The sequence below is a fragment of the Dipteris shenzhenensis genome, chromosome 27 (assembly GCF_047967505.1).
Source record: "Dipteris shenzhenensis isolate YYH24624 ecotype China chromosome 27, Dip_SZ_1.0, whole genome shotgun sequence".
NCBI classification, from domain to species: Eukaryota; Viridiplantae; Streptophyta; class Polypodiopsida; order Gleicheniales; family Dipteridaceae; genus Dipteris; species Dipteris shenzhenensis.
Genome location: NC_141622.1, coordinates 42,159,892 through 42,177,115, shown reverse-complemented (window position 1 = coordinate 42,177,115; position 17,224 = coordinate 42,159,892). Strand labels below are relative to the sequence as shown.

At 43.0% G+C, this 17,224-nt stretch overlaps 1 protein-coding gene across 6 annotated transcripts in view; it reads left to right on the top strand.

Moving 5' to 3' along the window:
- LOC147884318 (RNA polymerase II C-terminal domain phosphatase-like 1) overlaps positions 1-17,224 on the top strand; it is a 43,741-nt gene that overhangs the window by 13,882 nt on the left and 12,635 nt on the right. For 4 of the 6 annotated variants that reach the window (XM_087399010.1, XM_087399007.1, XM_087399009.1 and 1 more), the window contains exons 8-12: positions 1,546-2,175; positions 2,300-2,363; positions 2,511-2,638; positions 2,943-2,996; positions 3,076-3,172. In XM_087399010.1, coding sequence (XP_087255136.1) covers positions 1,546-2,175; positions 2,300-2,363; positions 2,511-2,638; positions 2,943-2,996; positions 3,076-3,172 — 973 coding nt within the window. The remainder of the gene's footprint in view (positions 1-1,545; positions 2,176-2,299; positions 2,364-2,510; positions 2,639-2,942; positions 2,997-3,075; positions 3,173-17,224) is intronic. The other 2 variants (XM_087399008.1, XM_087399012.1) reach the window with 1 other exon arrangement.

Here is a 17,224-nt window from a genome sequence, read left to right as displayed (position 1 = left end):
GGTTTCTGCACTTTTTATGACAAAGACAGTCCATTATCTTGCCTAAATGGAAATTAAGAAGAAGTACAGTATCTTGGAATGTTGAAGTGATCTTCACAGGATATTTTGGACATCAAGGGAGGTTAAAATGCCTTTGAAGCTCATGCACATGAAGTGTAATTGACATGCATCATATCTTGTACTAGTTTGGGCACCATTTTACGGCATGCGGGGACTTTGAATGCAACATGCTGAATTGTTACAGTAGGAAGGAAGGCAGTTATGTCAGCTACATCAGCAAACATATATGTGCATTAAGCATTTTCGCTGTCATGGCAAGGTGGCACTATAAAGTTATACTTGTTAATACTGTTGAGTTCTGTTATTTTGAGATCTAATCCTTATGTAAGAATGAAGAGAAAGTACTCTGCTATTCTGTCAAAGACCAAGGCTTACTGCCACCTGTGTCTTATTGTGTTGCTATGATTGTTGGGTCGAGATTTGTCCAACTATGAGGATGAGGTGAGCCTTGAGTCGTGTCATGAGTTGTATATTTTTGAAGGGGGGTATCAGGGTTTGTTAGGTCATATCAATACCCATTGTGGCCCAAATGTATTTGGCAGCTAGGCTTAGGAACATCTAGTGCCCAAGAGTGACATTCAATGTGTATGTTACAATGCCATTTTATCATTTTTAAGAATCACTTTTTTTGGGGTGCATCTCTCTGCAAAAGGGAAAGTACTTACATTCAGACCTTGTCTAGTCAACTTGAGAGGCCCTCTCTTATGCAAGAGCTGTCCCTTATGTGGACTTCATTACCATGCATCTGTTTTGGTTGTGCTCTATCTTTTCTCTTTAATATGTGTGAGCCTCACATGCATGCACCAAGTTTCTAGAACCTTGGATTTATGTAAGGTTTGAAAATTTTGCAGTGGCCCCACACAGTTGTATATAACTTCTTCGGGGCCCCCATGGCGGCCTTCATCTCTGCCCATGTGACCTCTCGCTGAGTCCCTTTTCCTACTATCTTTTCCCATGTCCTCCTCATATGGGGGCTCACAGTGGGCTGCAGATTCGATCTGCCAACACTCTCGTCAACATTTTAGTTAATATCATATGTACCTTCCTCTCAAGTTGGGAGCAAGATGTAGAAGATTTCAAGAGGACAATTGCTCGGCATCAGCACTTTTGCAATGCTTTTCCCACATCATCTAGTATTCTGATGGATTGAGGAATCCACTGATTGTATAGTCCATTGCACCATGTGTATTCTGAAATTGCAACTGAGCAATTCTATGTGGGCATGCTAGTCATCCATTTGTTTTGACCAAGTATAGCTGTATTTCCATGTATGAAAATTGAGACATGAGTTAGTAACTAGTTAATGAAGTTGTGTCAGTTAAGACGTTTGAGGTTACGTCTGAATTGGATACTTAAATATTTAGCTGCGAGTAAACAATGAAAACAGACTATAATTGTTTTTAAAGGAAAAAAAAGAATGATGAGGTGATGAGGTTCTGTCTGTACGTTCTGCTAGGCATATTGATTTGTTACTAATTGTTACAGGGTGCAAGAAGTGGCCTGACCCAGCTCCCAAACATTTCCGTGGAAAGTGAGGGCTGGAAGTCAACATTACATCCACCAATGCAACAAGGCTCGCAAGTGTTGTTCCCTCCTGCATCTTTTAGACAACAGCCATCTTTTAACGAAGTGCAGCTAGGTGAGAAGCAGGACTTTTCTCGCTTTCCAAAAGAGGTATCAATGTTAAGACCCATGACAGCACCCCCATCACACTTATTTGAGCCTTCACTACAAAGCTCACCTGTCAGAGAAGAAGGGGAAGTTCCAGAGTCTGAGCTGGATCCAGACACTCGTAGAAGGTTGTTGATCCTGCAACATGGACAGGACACAGAACATCCCCGCAATCCTCAGGAGAATTCCATGGATTCATCTTTTCCACTGAAGGCACCTCTGCGTCTCTCAATACCGCCAGCTGCACCTGCTGGTGGTTGGCTTGGTGCGGAGGAAGAAATGAGCCCTAGACAGCTGTCAAGCTCTTCACCAGGAATTATTTTGGAGCCTGAATCACCATCTTTTGGCAAGCAACGATCTCATGGTTCATCCTTCTTTGGTGGCTCAGAACTTCTTGGTATTGATGGGACTTCCCACAGTATCAGAAGATCTATGCCAGAAGAGGTACTCATCACTATCATTGTTGACTTTGTTTCTGATAGGTCCGACTCTCTGATTAGACTATCTTTATTTACACCTGTGGGCTTGGCTTCTGATTTCTTTGTAATGCCATTATCACTTTCTGAAGCAGGCTTACATTGGAGACGAGAGGCAGAGATCTGACTCTGTATTCATGGTCCATCCATATTCAGGTTTTTCCCTATAAATTTTATAGCATATCATGCATTTTCTCACCTGGATGACTTACTTTGAGGTTTGCCATTTGCAAAATCTTGCTGTGTCAAATTAGCTTTATGTTTGGCTTGATTGGAGTATGTATGAGTGAATTTAATTTACAGAAAATGATGGAGCAAACCTTTCAAATACTTCAAACTCAAGGGACTTTCAAGCAAGATCAAGTCCTGCAGCAAATACCACAAATCCTGTTAGCGTTTTGCAGGAGATTGCTCAAAAGTGCAATACTAAGGTAGAGCTTCAAACACCTCTTCATCTTTCACTGCAGCATCTTCGTCTTTTGTTGAGTATTTTTGCTACCCTTTGCTGTGCTTGGGAAGAGGCGCGTAATTCCCACCATAATTTTGGCAGTAGGAGAGTTATCTGTGTGGAGGACTTGAATTACTTTCTGTCAAGTCTTGTTTCTTCAAAATGTGTTCTATTCTTGTAATCTCCACAGTGATATGGCTAATGAATTCAAGGAAAAAGCAAATAGGTGTTCCCTAATATTTTTATGATGCCATGGCATACTCACCTGCTTACAATTCCTTTCTCAGCTGGAGTTCAGATCTTTGTTAAATACAACAAAGGAGTTGCAGTTTTCTGTAGAGGTAAATTTCAAATGCTACCTTGGATGAATTTATGATTTATCACCATAAGAAAGCATTATCTGAGAGTAGAATCCTGCAGGTGCTTTTTGGTGGCGAGAAAGTTGGTGAAGGTATTGGGAGAACGAAGAAAGAGGCTCAACACAAGGCAGCTGACAATTCATTAAGGTTTATGGCAAGTAAGTTGTAATGTGTATTATCCTTTCTGCACAGTGACTGATATTATGCAGATAGTCAAAATCTTGATTCTTATCACATGGGCTTGTAGTCTGCCGAGCACAAGGTAATCTGTTGTCGCTTAACAGTTAATTAATGGGTGTAGCAAGTACATAGTTAATCCTTCATGCCCAAGGACCTGATCACAACTTCCACTTAAATTAAAATGCGAGCAATATACATATGCAAACAGCTGCATTTAACTTTGAATTCAAGAGCAAGACAACACAAAATAACTGAAATCAAGTATTGCAAAAGGTGTGGCTGTTCTCCTCGCACTGTTATGACAGTTTGTCGGTTTCTCATATCGTCTGATGGTGCACTTCTTTTTCCATCCAAGATCCTCTAAAAGGAAAAGTGAATGGAGAGATGTCAGACTGAAAAAGTTACAACACATGGATTTTGTGCTCTGGGAAAAGTATGTGAGAAGTCACATTTGCAAGCTATGGTGCTGTTGGTTAATACCATTTATATCCAGAGTAGAAAAACCTAATGTTGAAGCTGGGATAATAGCGAGAGAGAAAGAGAGAGTGCCACACAAGGGGCTAGAAATAAGGGCTTGCTCATAGGGGAGCATGAAGCTGATACAACTGAGATTCTCCATCCAGACAGAGAGCAATATTTCTCTCTAATTTATAAACTTCGCATGCAGCGAAAAGCTGGGCTTTCCCCAAAAAGGCGGGGCCTGCTTTTAGCCAAAATAGGCCAGCTTTTCCGAGAATGCAATAGCTTTCTTATCCAAATAGGTGATTTTCTTGCTTCTAGCCCTGTGGGCCCTCTTTTAGGCTGCTCGACACCTGGCCGTGCGCTTTCTACCGAAAATTGGGTGCTCCATATCTGCTTCTCTTGTGGGACCTGCTTTTTATGCTTTCCCCCTTAAAACAAGGGCCTTTTTGCAGTCTCCAAGGTCCTGCCACAATATCCAACTCACGTTAACCCATTAAAGGTTAGCTAATGCATGCATTCTAGTTCTTGGACTAGTCCTAGTCCCTTGTAGGCATCCCGACCTTGCTTACTAACTAATGTAAAACACAAGAAGTAACTTGCTCCAGTCAAGCAAATTCAACTTTCTTTGACCGGAGTTAATATTATAAAAAATTTCTCTTTATTTTGTGCGAGAAGTACAATTTCATGACATTGGATTCGGCGGAGCAAAAGTGGTGAGAATGTAAACATATCTTGGGCTAAGGGTGGGTCTTAGAGAGATCCCCATACATCATAGATGATGTTAGTAGAGAGAATCTCTCTGACATCATTGATGATGTCACACAAAATAAGAATCAAATCTAATCTATCCCCAAAGGTCAAGTGACCCTTCAAACACTCACATGTCACCACAATGTAAATATCCTAAGTCAAAGTACAGTTGACCATTTATTTGATCATAATTAAAGAGTTTTATATGTGTTAATTACGGTCAAAGAGTTATTTTAATGGTCAAAGGATTGACTACGGTCAAAGATACTTGACTCTAGTCAAGTAAACCTGACTACGGTCAGAGAGTGTTGACTTCGGTCAACAAGACTTGGCATGCGCCAAGAGGGGTTAACCCCGGTTAACCAAGATGTGCCAACCTCGGTTGGAGAGACTTGGCTATAATTAAGGCATCTTGACCTTGGGTCGAAGCTCTTTAATTATAATCAAGAGTGTTGACTCCGGTCAACCAGAGAAAATATATATATATATATATATATATTTGTTTAGATGTGCACATGTGTTCAGTGGGGACGCCCACCGTGACTAGGATTAGTCCACAGTGTGTTATTTGCATGCAAAGCGCTAACAATTAATGGGTACCATGGTGGTGCGCTTTAATTAATTGTTGCAGGTACTAGGAAGGATTATTTTTCCTAAGCGAAATGGGAGCCTGACAAGCACCTAGGAAGCGGTTCGTGTGACCGAGAGCCTTGAAGACTTCAGAATGGCCCTAAGTGGCTTGTAATAAGAGTTAGTCTAGATTTTAGACAAGTGGCATGTTGCCAAATTGAATGGGGCTTGAAGCTCTTGTAAGTCAGGAAATTCTTTTCAGGTTTGGAGGAGAGACTTACGAGACAGCTTCCTGCTGAACTTTTGTAACAGTTTTTCTGAAAGTAATAAAGACCTTCGGGGGGGTCCAGCCCGACAATTTGTCTTGGGCCCTAGTGTTTGTTCAGAGAGAGGGAGAGAGAGGGAGAGCTTTGGAGAAGGGAGAGCTGTGGACAGTTTTAATTCAGTCGTTGACGTGAATCCATAGGCTGTTTATTTCCCTCCAGCTCGGTTGTACACAAGCCACCTTTCACACTACCGCTCAAACAAACACAAAAGCCTAATTAAGGACTATGAACCTGTTGAGTGTTTCATGCTTCTTTCTCTGTATCACATGTTCAAACAGCTTGTAAGGGTCCAAGCTCTCTTTTGCATTCAATGTTTCGACTTCAGGAATGGATGCCTGTGCAGGGCAGATGTTTACACGCGTTTGGAATATATATATGCACTTCATGCTTTGTATCACATGTTCAAAAAGCTTGTAAGGGTCACTATAAGAAAGCTTGAAAAGTTGGGACAAGCTCTCTTGTGCATTATGTTTCGACTTCAAGAAGGGCATCACGATGGATGCCTGTGTGGGGGAGACGTTTACACGGGTTTGGAAGATATGTGTGTGTGTGTGTGCGCGTGCGTGTGTGTGTGTGTAGTTCATCTGGGAACTTTTACTGGTTTTTTTCTCTTTTCCTTCTACAGAACTTGTCTTCTACCTCTCTCTTTCCCCTTATTCTCCTTGCAAATACACTATTTTTTTCTTCTTTGTGAGAGGGAAGGAAAGAGGGAGAAGTACAACAGGGAGAGAGTGAGAGAGAGAGGTGACACAAAAGATGCGGGTGTGAAGTGATGAGCCACACCACAAACTCATAAGTTTTATTAGGATTAGGTTTTTCACCCTATGACTGTCTTAAGACAGTCATAGGTGTCATATCTTTAATAAAGGGGTGGCAATGTGCCTTTACCCCAACAACCTCCCACCTAAAGGCCAATGTGCCTAAAGGGGAGAAAAGAATAAAAATTACAGCAATATATAGTTACTGTATACAAGACCATAAAATAAGAATGGTCTCATCCTAATCCCATGATGTGGCGGCAATGTGCAAACCGCTCTGTAGGCAAGCTCTTAGTGAGCAAATCTGCAGGATTATCATCAGTATGCACTTTCACAAGCTCAAGTCGCTTGTCTTCCAGTACCTCCCTGATGAAATGATATTTAACATCTATGTGCTTGGTCTTTTGATGAAAGACCGGATTCTTTGCCAACATGATAGCACTCAGACTATCACAATGCAAAACTGGCATATCTCCTGTAATGCCTAAATCTCCCACCAGCCGAGTAAGCCATATTGCTTCCTTGCAAGCCTCAGTGGCTGCAACATATTCAGCTTCAGTAGTTGATAGTGCAACACATTTCTGCAACCGAGACACCCATGATATAGCACCTCCTGCAAATGTGAAAATATAACCGGTAGTAGACTTCCGGTTATCTGCATTCCCTGCATAGTCTGAATCTGTAAAACCATGCACCAATGCATCTTGCCTACCATAGCATATGCACAAGTCTTTGGTACCCTTGAGATACCTCAAGACACCTTTCACTGCTTCCCAGTGCCGCTTGCCTGGATTTGCCATATACCTGCTGATGACTCCCACCGCAAAAACAATATCCGGAGGAGTGGCAACCATGGCATACATCAAAGAACCAACTGCAGATGCATACGGAACCTTGGCCATTTCAGCCTTATCATCATCTGATCTGGGGCTGTCCTTACTGCTGAGTTTTAAATGTGGAGGCAACGGGGTACTAATAGACTTCCCCCCCTCCATTTTAAACCTCTGCAGTACTTTGTCAATGTACTCCTTCTGTGACAGAAACAAAAGTCCCTTGGACCTGTCACGAGTAATCCGCATGCCAAGAGTATGGTTTGCATCACCCAAGTCTTTCATGTCAAAAGACTTATGCAGTTGTTTCTTCAAAGCACTAATCTCATGCTGAGATTTACTGGCAATTAGCATGTCATCCACATATAGAATGAGTAGCATCAAACTGCCATCCTTTGCCCGTTTGGTGTACAAGCAATGATCGGTCTCACACCTATGATACCCTTGGGACTGCATGAAGGCATCAAACTTCTTGTACCATTCTCTTGGTGCCTGCTTGAGTCCATACAAGCTCCTCTTGAGCTTACACACAAGCTGCTCTTTCCCTTTAACAGCATATCCCTCTGGCTGACTCATATAGATCTCATCATGGAGATCTCCATGAAGAAAAGCAGTCTTCACATCCATCTGACATAAATCCATGTCCTCATGAGCAACAAGAGCTAACACTGCTCTCAAAGTAGTCATCTTGACTACAGGGGAAAAAATCTCATCAAAGTCAATGCCTTTCTCCTGCTTAAATCCCTTGGCAACCAATCTGGCCTTATACCTCGGTAAAGCATTTGAATCCACTTTGACTTTGTAAACCCACTTGCATGGCAAAACCTTTCTGCCTGCAGGTAGCTGCACCAAGTCCCATGTATCATTTTGAAGTAGGGAGTCCATTTCTGACTGCATGGCTTTCTCCCACTTCCTTTTCTCTGTTCTTCCCATAGCTTCCTTGAAGCTGGAAGGCTCACCACAATCTGTCAGCATAATAAAATCAGCCACATTATTGGCTCCTGGAACAAACCTGTCAGGAGGCCGTTGTACACGGGTGCTCCTAACAAAATGTTCCGGATTAGGCTGCTTTCTAGCCTGTTCGTCATGCATGACGGGTGGCTGTACCACCATATCTGGCTGTTCTATAGCCCCATTTGCTGGCATATTCAGTGGTGCATCATTGGCAAAATTATCTGGCTGATTTTCAGCCTGTATACCCTCTTGAACAGGGTTATCTGCAGCAGCCTGCTGCTGCATATTAATGGGCATTCTTTGCTGTCCAACATCATCATAAACAACCCTCCTGTATTCCACAGGTTGCACGGGTTCTTTGTGTACACTATCCTCTTTAAAGATGACATCATTGCTGCGTATAATATTCCGTTTAACGGGATCCCATAACCTGTACCCCATTTCACCTTCGTCACCATAACCCATAAAGATGCATTTGGAAGACTTTGGATCCAGTTTGGTGCGCAGTTCTTTGCGTATATGAGCAAAGCACTCGCAGCCAAACACACGTAAGTGCTTATATGAAGGTGGCTTGCCAGACCACACCTCCTTTGGCACTTTCAACTCCAAAGCCTTGTTCGGCGACCTGTTAATTATGTGAACTGCTGTTTGCACGGCTTCTGCCCAAAAGCCATGGGGCAATGCAGCATAAGACAACATACATCGATCTCCTGAATAGTTCGATTCATCCGCTCACTCACACCATTTTGAGATGCATTATGAGGGGCTGTGAGTTCCTGTTTAATGCCCTTAGCTTCGCAAAACTGCACAAAAGCATGTGACACATACTCACCCCCATTATCGGATCTGAGGCATTTCAGCCTGCGACCTGTCCGATTCTCAACCTGAGCGACAAACTTCTTGAAAGCATCTAAGGCATCGCTCTTATGCTTCAAGAAATAGACCCACACTTTGCGTGTGGCATCATCAATAAAAGTAATGAAATACTTTGCACCCCCTAGTGATAGCTGTGGCATCTCACACAAATCAGTGTGCACTAGATCAAGCGGTGCTCTATTTTGGGGAGTTCTCCTCTTATGAGGGGTCATAGAATGCTTGCCAAATATGCAATGATCACAAGTAGGCAAATCTGAAAATGAAAAAGACGGCAGATAACCCAAACGTCACAGTTCTTGCATTCCTTTAACGGACATGTGTCCCAACCGGCTATGCCACAATGAAACCTTTGGCAGCTTGGTTATGGCAACAACATGATTACCTACACTGGAAACATAAAGAGGGTACAAGGTATCACTCTTAAAACCCTCAGCCACTACAACCTGGCCATCAGTAATCACCCATTTGGAATCCCCAAATGTGGTGTGGTAACCACTGTCATCCAACAAGCCAGTGCTAATCAGATTTTTCTTGATTTGCGGCACATGGCGAACACCATCAAGCATAAATATGCGTCCATCAGGGAATACTATCTGTATACTGCCAATCCCTGCAATCTGACATGCATAGTTGTTCCCAAGGTGAACAACTCCATGAGTACCTGTGTAGGAAGTAAACCACTCCTTATGAGGAGTAACATGAAAAGAAGCACCTGAATCCAAGAGCCAGGTGTGCATGTCATGGCCATCAATAACCAAAGTATGTGCAATTACAGCAGAAGAGCATAAAACATCATGTCTGTCACTGTCACTGTCCTCTGCTGCAACATTCAGCATCCAAGTCATCTACCTTGGCCTTGCCTTTGCCTTTGCTTCCACTGTCTGCATCCTTTGCCTCAGCCTTCTTGGCTTTCTAATCCCGTATAAACTTGAAGCACTTAGACTTCACATGTCCCTTCTTGCCACAATAAAAGCATTCAATATCCTTTTTGCCACGGGACTGACTGCGGGATTTGGACTTACTAGCAGATCTCCCCTTCTGCTGAGTCCTGCCTCTTTCCTGTACCTGCAAAGCATTTGAAGACTTGCTGCCCGCATTATTCTTCCTGCTCATCTCCTCCATAAGAAGAGAGCTCTCTACATCAGCATATATAAGAGTGACATTTGAATTAGACAGGGTGGTCTTGAAAGTGTCCCAACTCTCAGGGAGGGTACACAACAAGAAAGTAGCCTTGAACTCCTCATCAAGGTTCAACCCCTGTGCAATCAGCTGTGTAAAGATGGCATTGAACTCACTCAAGTGTGAGGTCATAGCTGTACCTTCCTTCATGCGAAGATCAACCAGCTTCTTCAACCAATACACCTTACTGGCTGAACTCTTTTGGGCATACAACTCTGCTAGCCTCTGCCATAAGCCATAAGAGGTCTTTTCAGCCTGAACATTGAACACAAGAGAATCACTGAGAGTAAGCATGATAGCAGCCCTCGCGGACAAATCTAGCTCCTCCCACTCATCATCTGACATCCCAAATGGCTTGACACCCTTCACCCTTATGGGCTTAGAAATCTTCTTAAGCAGAAGTACATTCAAACACTGTTCTGCCCATAATGCATAATTGTGTGCCCCTGCCCCTTCCAATTTCTTTATGTTCAGAATTGATGATTCACTTCCCCCTGATGCCATATCAGATAAGGAAAGTACCTGACTCCCTGTAAGTCAAAAAAGACCGAATAAAATTTTGATTTCTCAGAAAAAACCTGCTCTATCAAGAGCCAGGAGCACTCACAATAGTGCTGTTTTTACTGTCAAAAAATCTGCAGCAAAACAGAAAAAAATTTCCCTCCGGTTACTGTACCTTCTGACACACTGTACCGTGCTCAAATAGGCATAAAACAGTAATTTCAGAATGCTGCAGCTGTTCCACAAGTGCTTTAACAGTGCATCATCAGCTGACGAAGCACAAAACACTGTTGTCTAGATCACTTCTCCCACCTCAGATGAGGTATTGCACTGATTTTATATGCATAAACCACTTGTCATATACTGTTTTGTTCACTGAAAAGAGGCTCCAGACACTTCAGCCTGTCACAAACCTGCAACAGAAAATGGGACAAATCCCAAGCAATCACCCTTCTGCTAAGGGGATAAAAGGCATCTGAAGGTCTCAAACAGTAACCCAAGTGCTCTCAAGCAAAATCTGGGCAAAAGCCCCTTGATTTGACACCTGTACCAAGTGAAAAACACCTCAACACTGAGGTAGCATACAAAATACAGCGCTCTCCTGGCACTTTCACCTGACAATGCAATGCATAAACAGCTCTGTGTACACAATAACAACACAGATCCCAACGTACAAACACTGAAGAGAAAATCTTTTGAGCACTGTCAACGATGGACAGTTAGGGATCGAGTAAACTCGATGCGCCCTGGCCAAGCGTGGCTCAACTGAGATTTTCCAAGGTGTCGTACACAAAATGTGACCTGCAGAAATGTCACTGAATACACTGCGGAAACAAGACCAATGTGGGCTCCCTGGCTCCACACTGCCTCAAGGCATACACTGCATAAGCTTCCAGGCAAAAGCCCTTTGAAAATGTCACCCAAAAACTGAGATTTGCACTCAGCAAAAGCATAAAAGCCCTCCGCAAAATCAAGGCATTACCTTCCCGAAACAAGATAACTGTGCAACCACCACACACTGTGGTACTAGTCACCTCAAGCACGAGGGACAAGAGTGTACTTGCTGTACCTCAAAAAACACAGTTTTAAGAATTGAACAGTTTGGAATGCTCTCTTTTTCTTCTTTCCCCAAAGAAAAACTGCTGTATCTGCTGTACTTTTTGTACCTGTGTACTTGTGCAGGGTACCACTGTACCTGCTGTACCTGTGCAGAGTACAGATCCAAAAAAAAAGAAAAATCGAAAATGTTCTTCCTTGACGCAGATCCCTGATGCAGTTTGTACGGCGGCGTCCGTACAGTACGGACGCCTGTACGGTATCCGTACGGCGGTACGGACGGCCGTACGTCCGTACACGAGATCCTTGCGCGCGCCTGTGCGCCGCCCTGTTCGAGGCCCTGAGGCTGCCTGGGTGCGCACCGGTGCTGCGCACTGGCTGCGCTGCCCTGCACTACTGCCCAGCGCTGCCCCGCTGCAGCCCGCGCTGCCGCCCTCGCTATCCCGCTGCAGCTTGCGCAATGCCAAGCTCCGCCCACGCTGCTGTTGCTGCTGAGGGCACGAGTCCCGAGGGGATAAGGAGGGGGAGTGGTAGGCAGGAGTAAGGTGGGAGAGACTGAAGGCTCTGATACCAGTTGAGAGGGAAGGAAAGAGGGAGAAGTACAACAGGGAGAGAGTGAGAGAGAGAGGTGACACAAAAGATGCGGGTGTGAAGTGATGAGCCACACCACAAACTCATAAGTTTTATTAGGATTAGGTTTTTCAACCTATGACTGTCTTAAGGTGTCATATCTTTAATAAAGGGGTGGCAATGTGCCTTTACCCCAACACTCTGTGGGCAGTTTTTTGTTTGGGACTGTTTTTTCTCTATTATCACTTTACAGGTACCCTCTTTTTGGGTTCCATCCTCTTCCGACGACATGGCTGAATACTCTTATGAAAAAACTTTTCAAAAGGATCGATCAGTTTAATGTAAAAAGCTGCTTTAAAAGCAAAAGCAGGCTGAAGGTCAGCATGACCCAGTGCATGATTCTGTTGAAGCACAACTGGTTTATGATGTCATGCATGAAGGATTTGCAGACACAAGGAAAGAGTGGAAAGACTCTGTTCCCTCGGTTGGTCTCATGGTTGAAGTGGATGAAATTGTGGATCCAATTAGAGAATATGCAAAAAATGCAGCTATTTTATTTTTCCCAGGTCGGATGCCACCTGCTATAGAGGTAGGCAACTGGTTGACCCGCACACTAGCTGGCTCGTTTGTTCAGAAGGTACACTATGTAGCTAGAGGTTTTTTTGAGGTCATTATGGTAGATGAGATTCACAAGCAAATGCTTTTGGAACATTCGCCACTCTTTTTTGGGCAGCAAATGGTGCACGTTTTGCCATGGTCTCCCACAAGGGATTTTCAGGCTTTGATCCGACACCGCTGTCCTGTTCGGGTTGAAGTTGTAGACTTCCCGCAATGTATGGCTTCACTCTTGCCTAAAATTGTAGCGACTTTAGGCAAAGTGATTTGTCCACCACGGCCTAATGGCAACTTAAATCGATTTTGTATTCTCTGGGATACTGATAATCCAACACCAGAGTCTTATTCAGTCACGGTGAACAATGTTGACATGGGAAGTGCTTTTTATAAATTGAAATGGAGATTATTTGCAGGGCTTGCTTTGAATGTAAAAAATTTGGGCACATGGCTTCGCAGTGTCGAATGAGTTAGCATAAAATGCCTCTTGCCACTTTGCATGTTTAGATGCCCACTAAGGATGCTCTTGCCTCTATTGGGAATAAAAATAAAGGTAATAGACGGTTTTTTGTGAATCAGGATAAAGGAAAAGCTCCAGTGGTTTCAAATGGGACTGCTTCTTCCCCTTTGCTTCCTGCCATTCAACCCTCAGCAAAAGGACAGAAACCTCCAATTGATGGATGGCAAAGTCAAAGAAAAGTTATTTCTGTTCGACACCTCCACCCCCTCGCACTTGGAATGGTGCATCTTCCAGTGGAAACTCTCCCGAGTTCCATTTAGGAATTGGGATCACATGGGCTGCAGTGACAGCTAGTAGAACCCTCTTTCCTGAAGAAGAGGTTGCTGCTTTGCTGTCCACTCCTTAGGCGGATGTTTCTTCTCAAGGAAGAGGCCCTGACCCTGAGGTAGAAATGTAGGGTTGACATCCCGAAGGTTGTTGCTGTACATAGATCTTATTCTCCTATAAATATCTGTAAATATGACTGCTCATATCAAATGCTTTACACTTAATGTTCAGGGGATGCGTGACAGTAGGAAATGGAAATCTGTGTGGCTGTATATCAATAGATTTTAGCTTGACATAGTGGCATTACAAGAGCACAATCAACCTGTTTATGCAGGAAAGACAGGTCATTACTGTGGCTATGATATCTTTTATGCTGGGGAGTATTCTTTCTCAGATGTAGTCTTTTTGATCAAGCATGAGCTTCAGCCAGTTATTGCTTTAAATGACGATCAAGGCAGATGGATTATTCTTCAATGCATCATTCAAGGCGAGGTGTTTGAATTTGCTTTTGTCTATGCACCTCAATCTTCTCGGGATAGAACTACAATGTGGGATGCCATGTAACGATATCCATGGAGATATCATGCCTTTATATGTGGGGATTTCAATAATGCTCCGCAAGAGGGTGACAATACATCAGGCAATACTCATATGTTAACCTCTGAAAGGCATGCATGGTCTGAATTACTGATGCATCTTGATTTGGTTGATCTTTGGAAGGAATTGCAGCCTTTGTCACCAGGATACAGTTTCCAACATAATGCCCTTTCTTCTTATTAGGCACGCCTGGATCACTGGTATAGTGTAGCTCCGCAACAAAATGATGATTTTACATGCAAAATGTGGATTGACTATGCCTTTGTGCATTCAGATCATGCACCTTTATGGTTGAGGTTATCTTTTTATGATATGCCAGATGATAGATTGCCTCAAAGGCGACATCTGATTGTGAACAATAGCTATTTGCAGCATGTTGTTTTCAAGACCATGGTCATTGAAGCATCTCACTCTCTGTCTTCTTAGAGCCACTTTGATATTAATACTGCATAGGATTCTTTTGTTTCCAAAATGCAAGTTGTAATTAGAGGTTATGGCAAGTCTTACATGAAGACTGAGGGAAACTGTTGCTCAGGCCAAATTGACTTGTCAAGACCTCACTGAACTCAGTCATCTTCGTACATTGTCCTTGCATGAGCAAACAACACTATGCCAAGCTAGACATTGTCTTCAAATGAATGATTACATGAAACTGGCTAAATGGGAGACTAGAGTAAGACAAAGAGCTTTTACAGATAAAGGCTGCTCTTCCAAACAATTTTTTAAAAGCTTGCATCAGAAGATATTAAAAACAAACATTTGCAGGGTGCTTTTGCCTGATGGTTCATAGACTACATCACGGTCACAACTTGCTTCTGTTTGTGTACATCATTTCTCTCAGCAGTTTGGTTCTGCAGATCCTCCCTCGCAGCAGGTTTTGTCTGCAAGAAATTTACTTTTACAGCATGTTTCTCTAATTATTTCCACTACTCAAGCTTTGGAATGGGAGGAACCCTTTATTGAGAGGGAATTGTCAGATGCAATCAAATCCTATGGTAGATGGAAATCTCCAGGATGGGATGGTCTTACAGTTGAGTTTTTTCTAGAATATTGGCCTCTTTTGAAGCATACATTGCTGCATATGGTGAATTCTGCTTGGCAAAATCAGAAAATGCCAGACACATGGAAGAGAGGTCTCGTTAAACTCCTTCCAAAAAAGCAAATTTGTGAAACTTTGGCTGATTGGAGACCTATCACGCTTATGCCAGTCATTTACAAAGTTACTACCAAAATGATTGTTGATCGGCTAAAAGGCTATTTACACGATGGGTTGCATCCTGCGCAATATGGTTTTATTCCTCATAGGCATATCACAGATAACATTGCTAATGCTTATGTTGGAATCGAATATGCCAAATATATGCAGCAGGATGTTTTGCTATTGTAAGTTGATATTGCCAAAGCTTTTGATACTGTTAAGTGGGACTTTATTTCATCAACTATGCAGGCATTGGGTTTTGGCAAAAAAATGCAGCAAGTTATCAATTGGCTATATCAAGATAGTAAAGCTGCCTGCATACTATCAGGGGATATTTCTTCAACCTGGACTCTTGGTTGTTCTGTTCGGCAAGGATGTCCCCTCAGTGCTTTACTTTTTGCCATAGCTACTCATCCAATGCTTCAATACATGGACCACCTTTTGGACACTGGCATGTTACACGGATTGGAAATTCCTGACAGCCGTAGCATGATCGCTCAAGCATACGCCGATGATTCTTTCTTCACCCCAAAAAATACTCAGAGCAATCTCTCCATGATTATGCAGGCTCTTTCTACATATGGTTTGGTTGCTGGTCTTCGTGCCAATTTTCAGAAATCAAAATTATTGTCGTTGCATGCTAAAGACTGGCATAGTCTTTTGTGGCCTGGGAAAATTGTTCCAACTTTTCAATTGATTCGACATCTTGGCTATCCTCTAGGTTGGGTGCTCACTCGTTCTCAACAAACTGATTGGGTGCTCACAAAGTTGAGGGAAAAACTTGAATATTGGAAGCTTGCAACTTGGCCATTACATGTTCGTTTGCGAATAACGCAATCCATTTTGATAGCATACATACAATTCTATCTGCCTCTCATCATGTTCACCAAGGCAGATCTGGTTTCCTTAAGGCAGATCTGGTTTCCTTTATGTCTGCTATCATGGAGATTTTCTAGTGTTCAACTTGCTCACAAGGGGAAAATGATGTTGCAGTTTATGCACGAGGATCAGCCTTGGGCTTTCATGATCCGCTCTCTTTTGTTGCATATTCATACTTCTGCTTTTGGGCATTGGCAGCCTACACAGTGGGATTTTCTATTTGGCTCTATTCAAGGCAAGATCAGAGGTTGCCCTTTTGTCACTCGTTTGCTTCTTGATTGGAAGCATATTTTATCCCACTTGGAATGGAATGGCAGGGATTCTTTGTCGGGAAATTCCTTGAAGGCTGAGAATATTTATTGGTCCAAAGTATTCCACCCTCCTTTGGCTATGCAAGAACCCAAGCGCTCTTATTTTCTATCTTTTAAAGGCATTTCTTCTGTGGCGGATGTACTTTAGGATGATGGCACTCTTTTATCTTTTTGTATGGCTGCTAGCAAATATGGTTTGGGAGCTCATTATCGTCCTTTATGGCATCAAATTTAAAAAATGCTTCAACCATTCTTGCCGGTACCTCGTTTGGAACTTCAGAATAGACTTGAGGATTGGACTCTACATTCTTCTTCCCCTTCACCCTACCTTTGAAGCTCTCACATATCATAGTGCCTTCTCTGTATAAAGTGTTATTACTTCCGCCTTGGATTTCTGATAGAGTAAATTCTGTTTGGCATATGGATCGCCCACTAAAGTGGTGGCGAAAGCGGCTGCGTCTCCTTTGGCATTATAAAGTTCCCTCTTCGACAACAACTTTTCTTTTAGCGAGTCCTACTTGACATTTTTCCATCTGGCCAGTTACTCGCGCATAGACATATTGCTCATGCTGGTTGCCACAGATGTTTACACACTGCTGAATCTGTGCTTCACATCTTCTGGCACTGTCCACATACTATTGATTTTCTCGCTCTCATTCGATAGGGGCTTCGAGCGCGATTTCCTACTGTCACATTTGGCAGGTTCTTGTGGTTGTTTGGTTTTCATCCAGCTAGACAGGGTTTTGATTTATTTTTTATTTGGGTGCGCTATTGGGCACTGTGGACTCTATGGATGGACCGCAATCATCGAGTT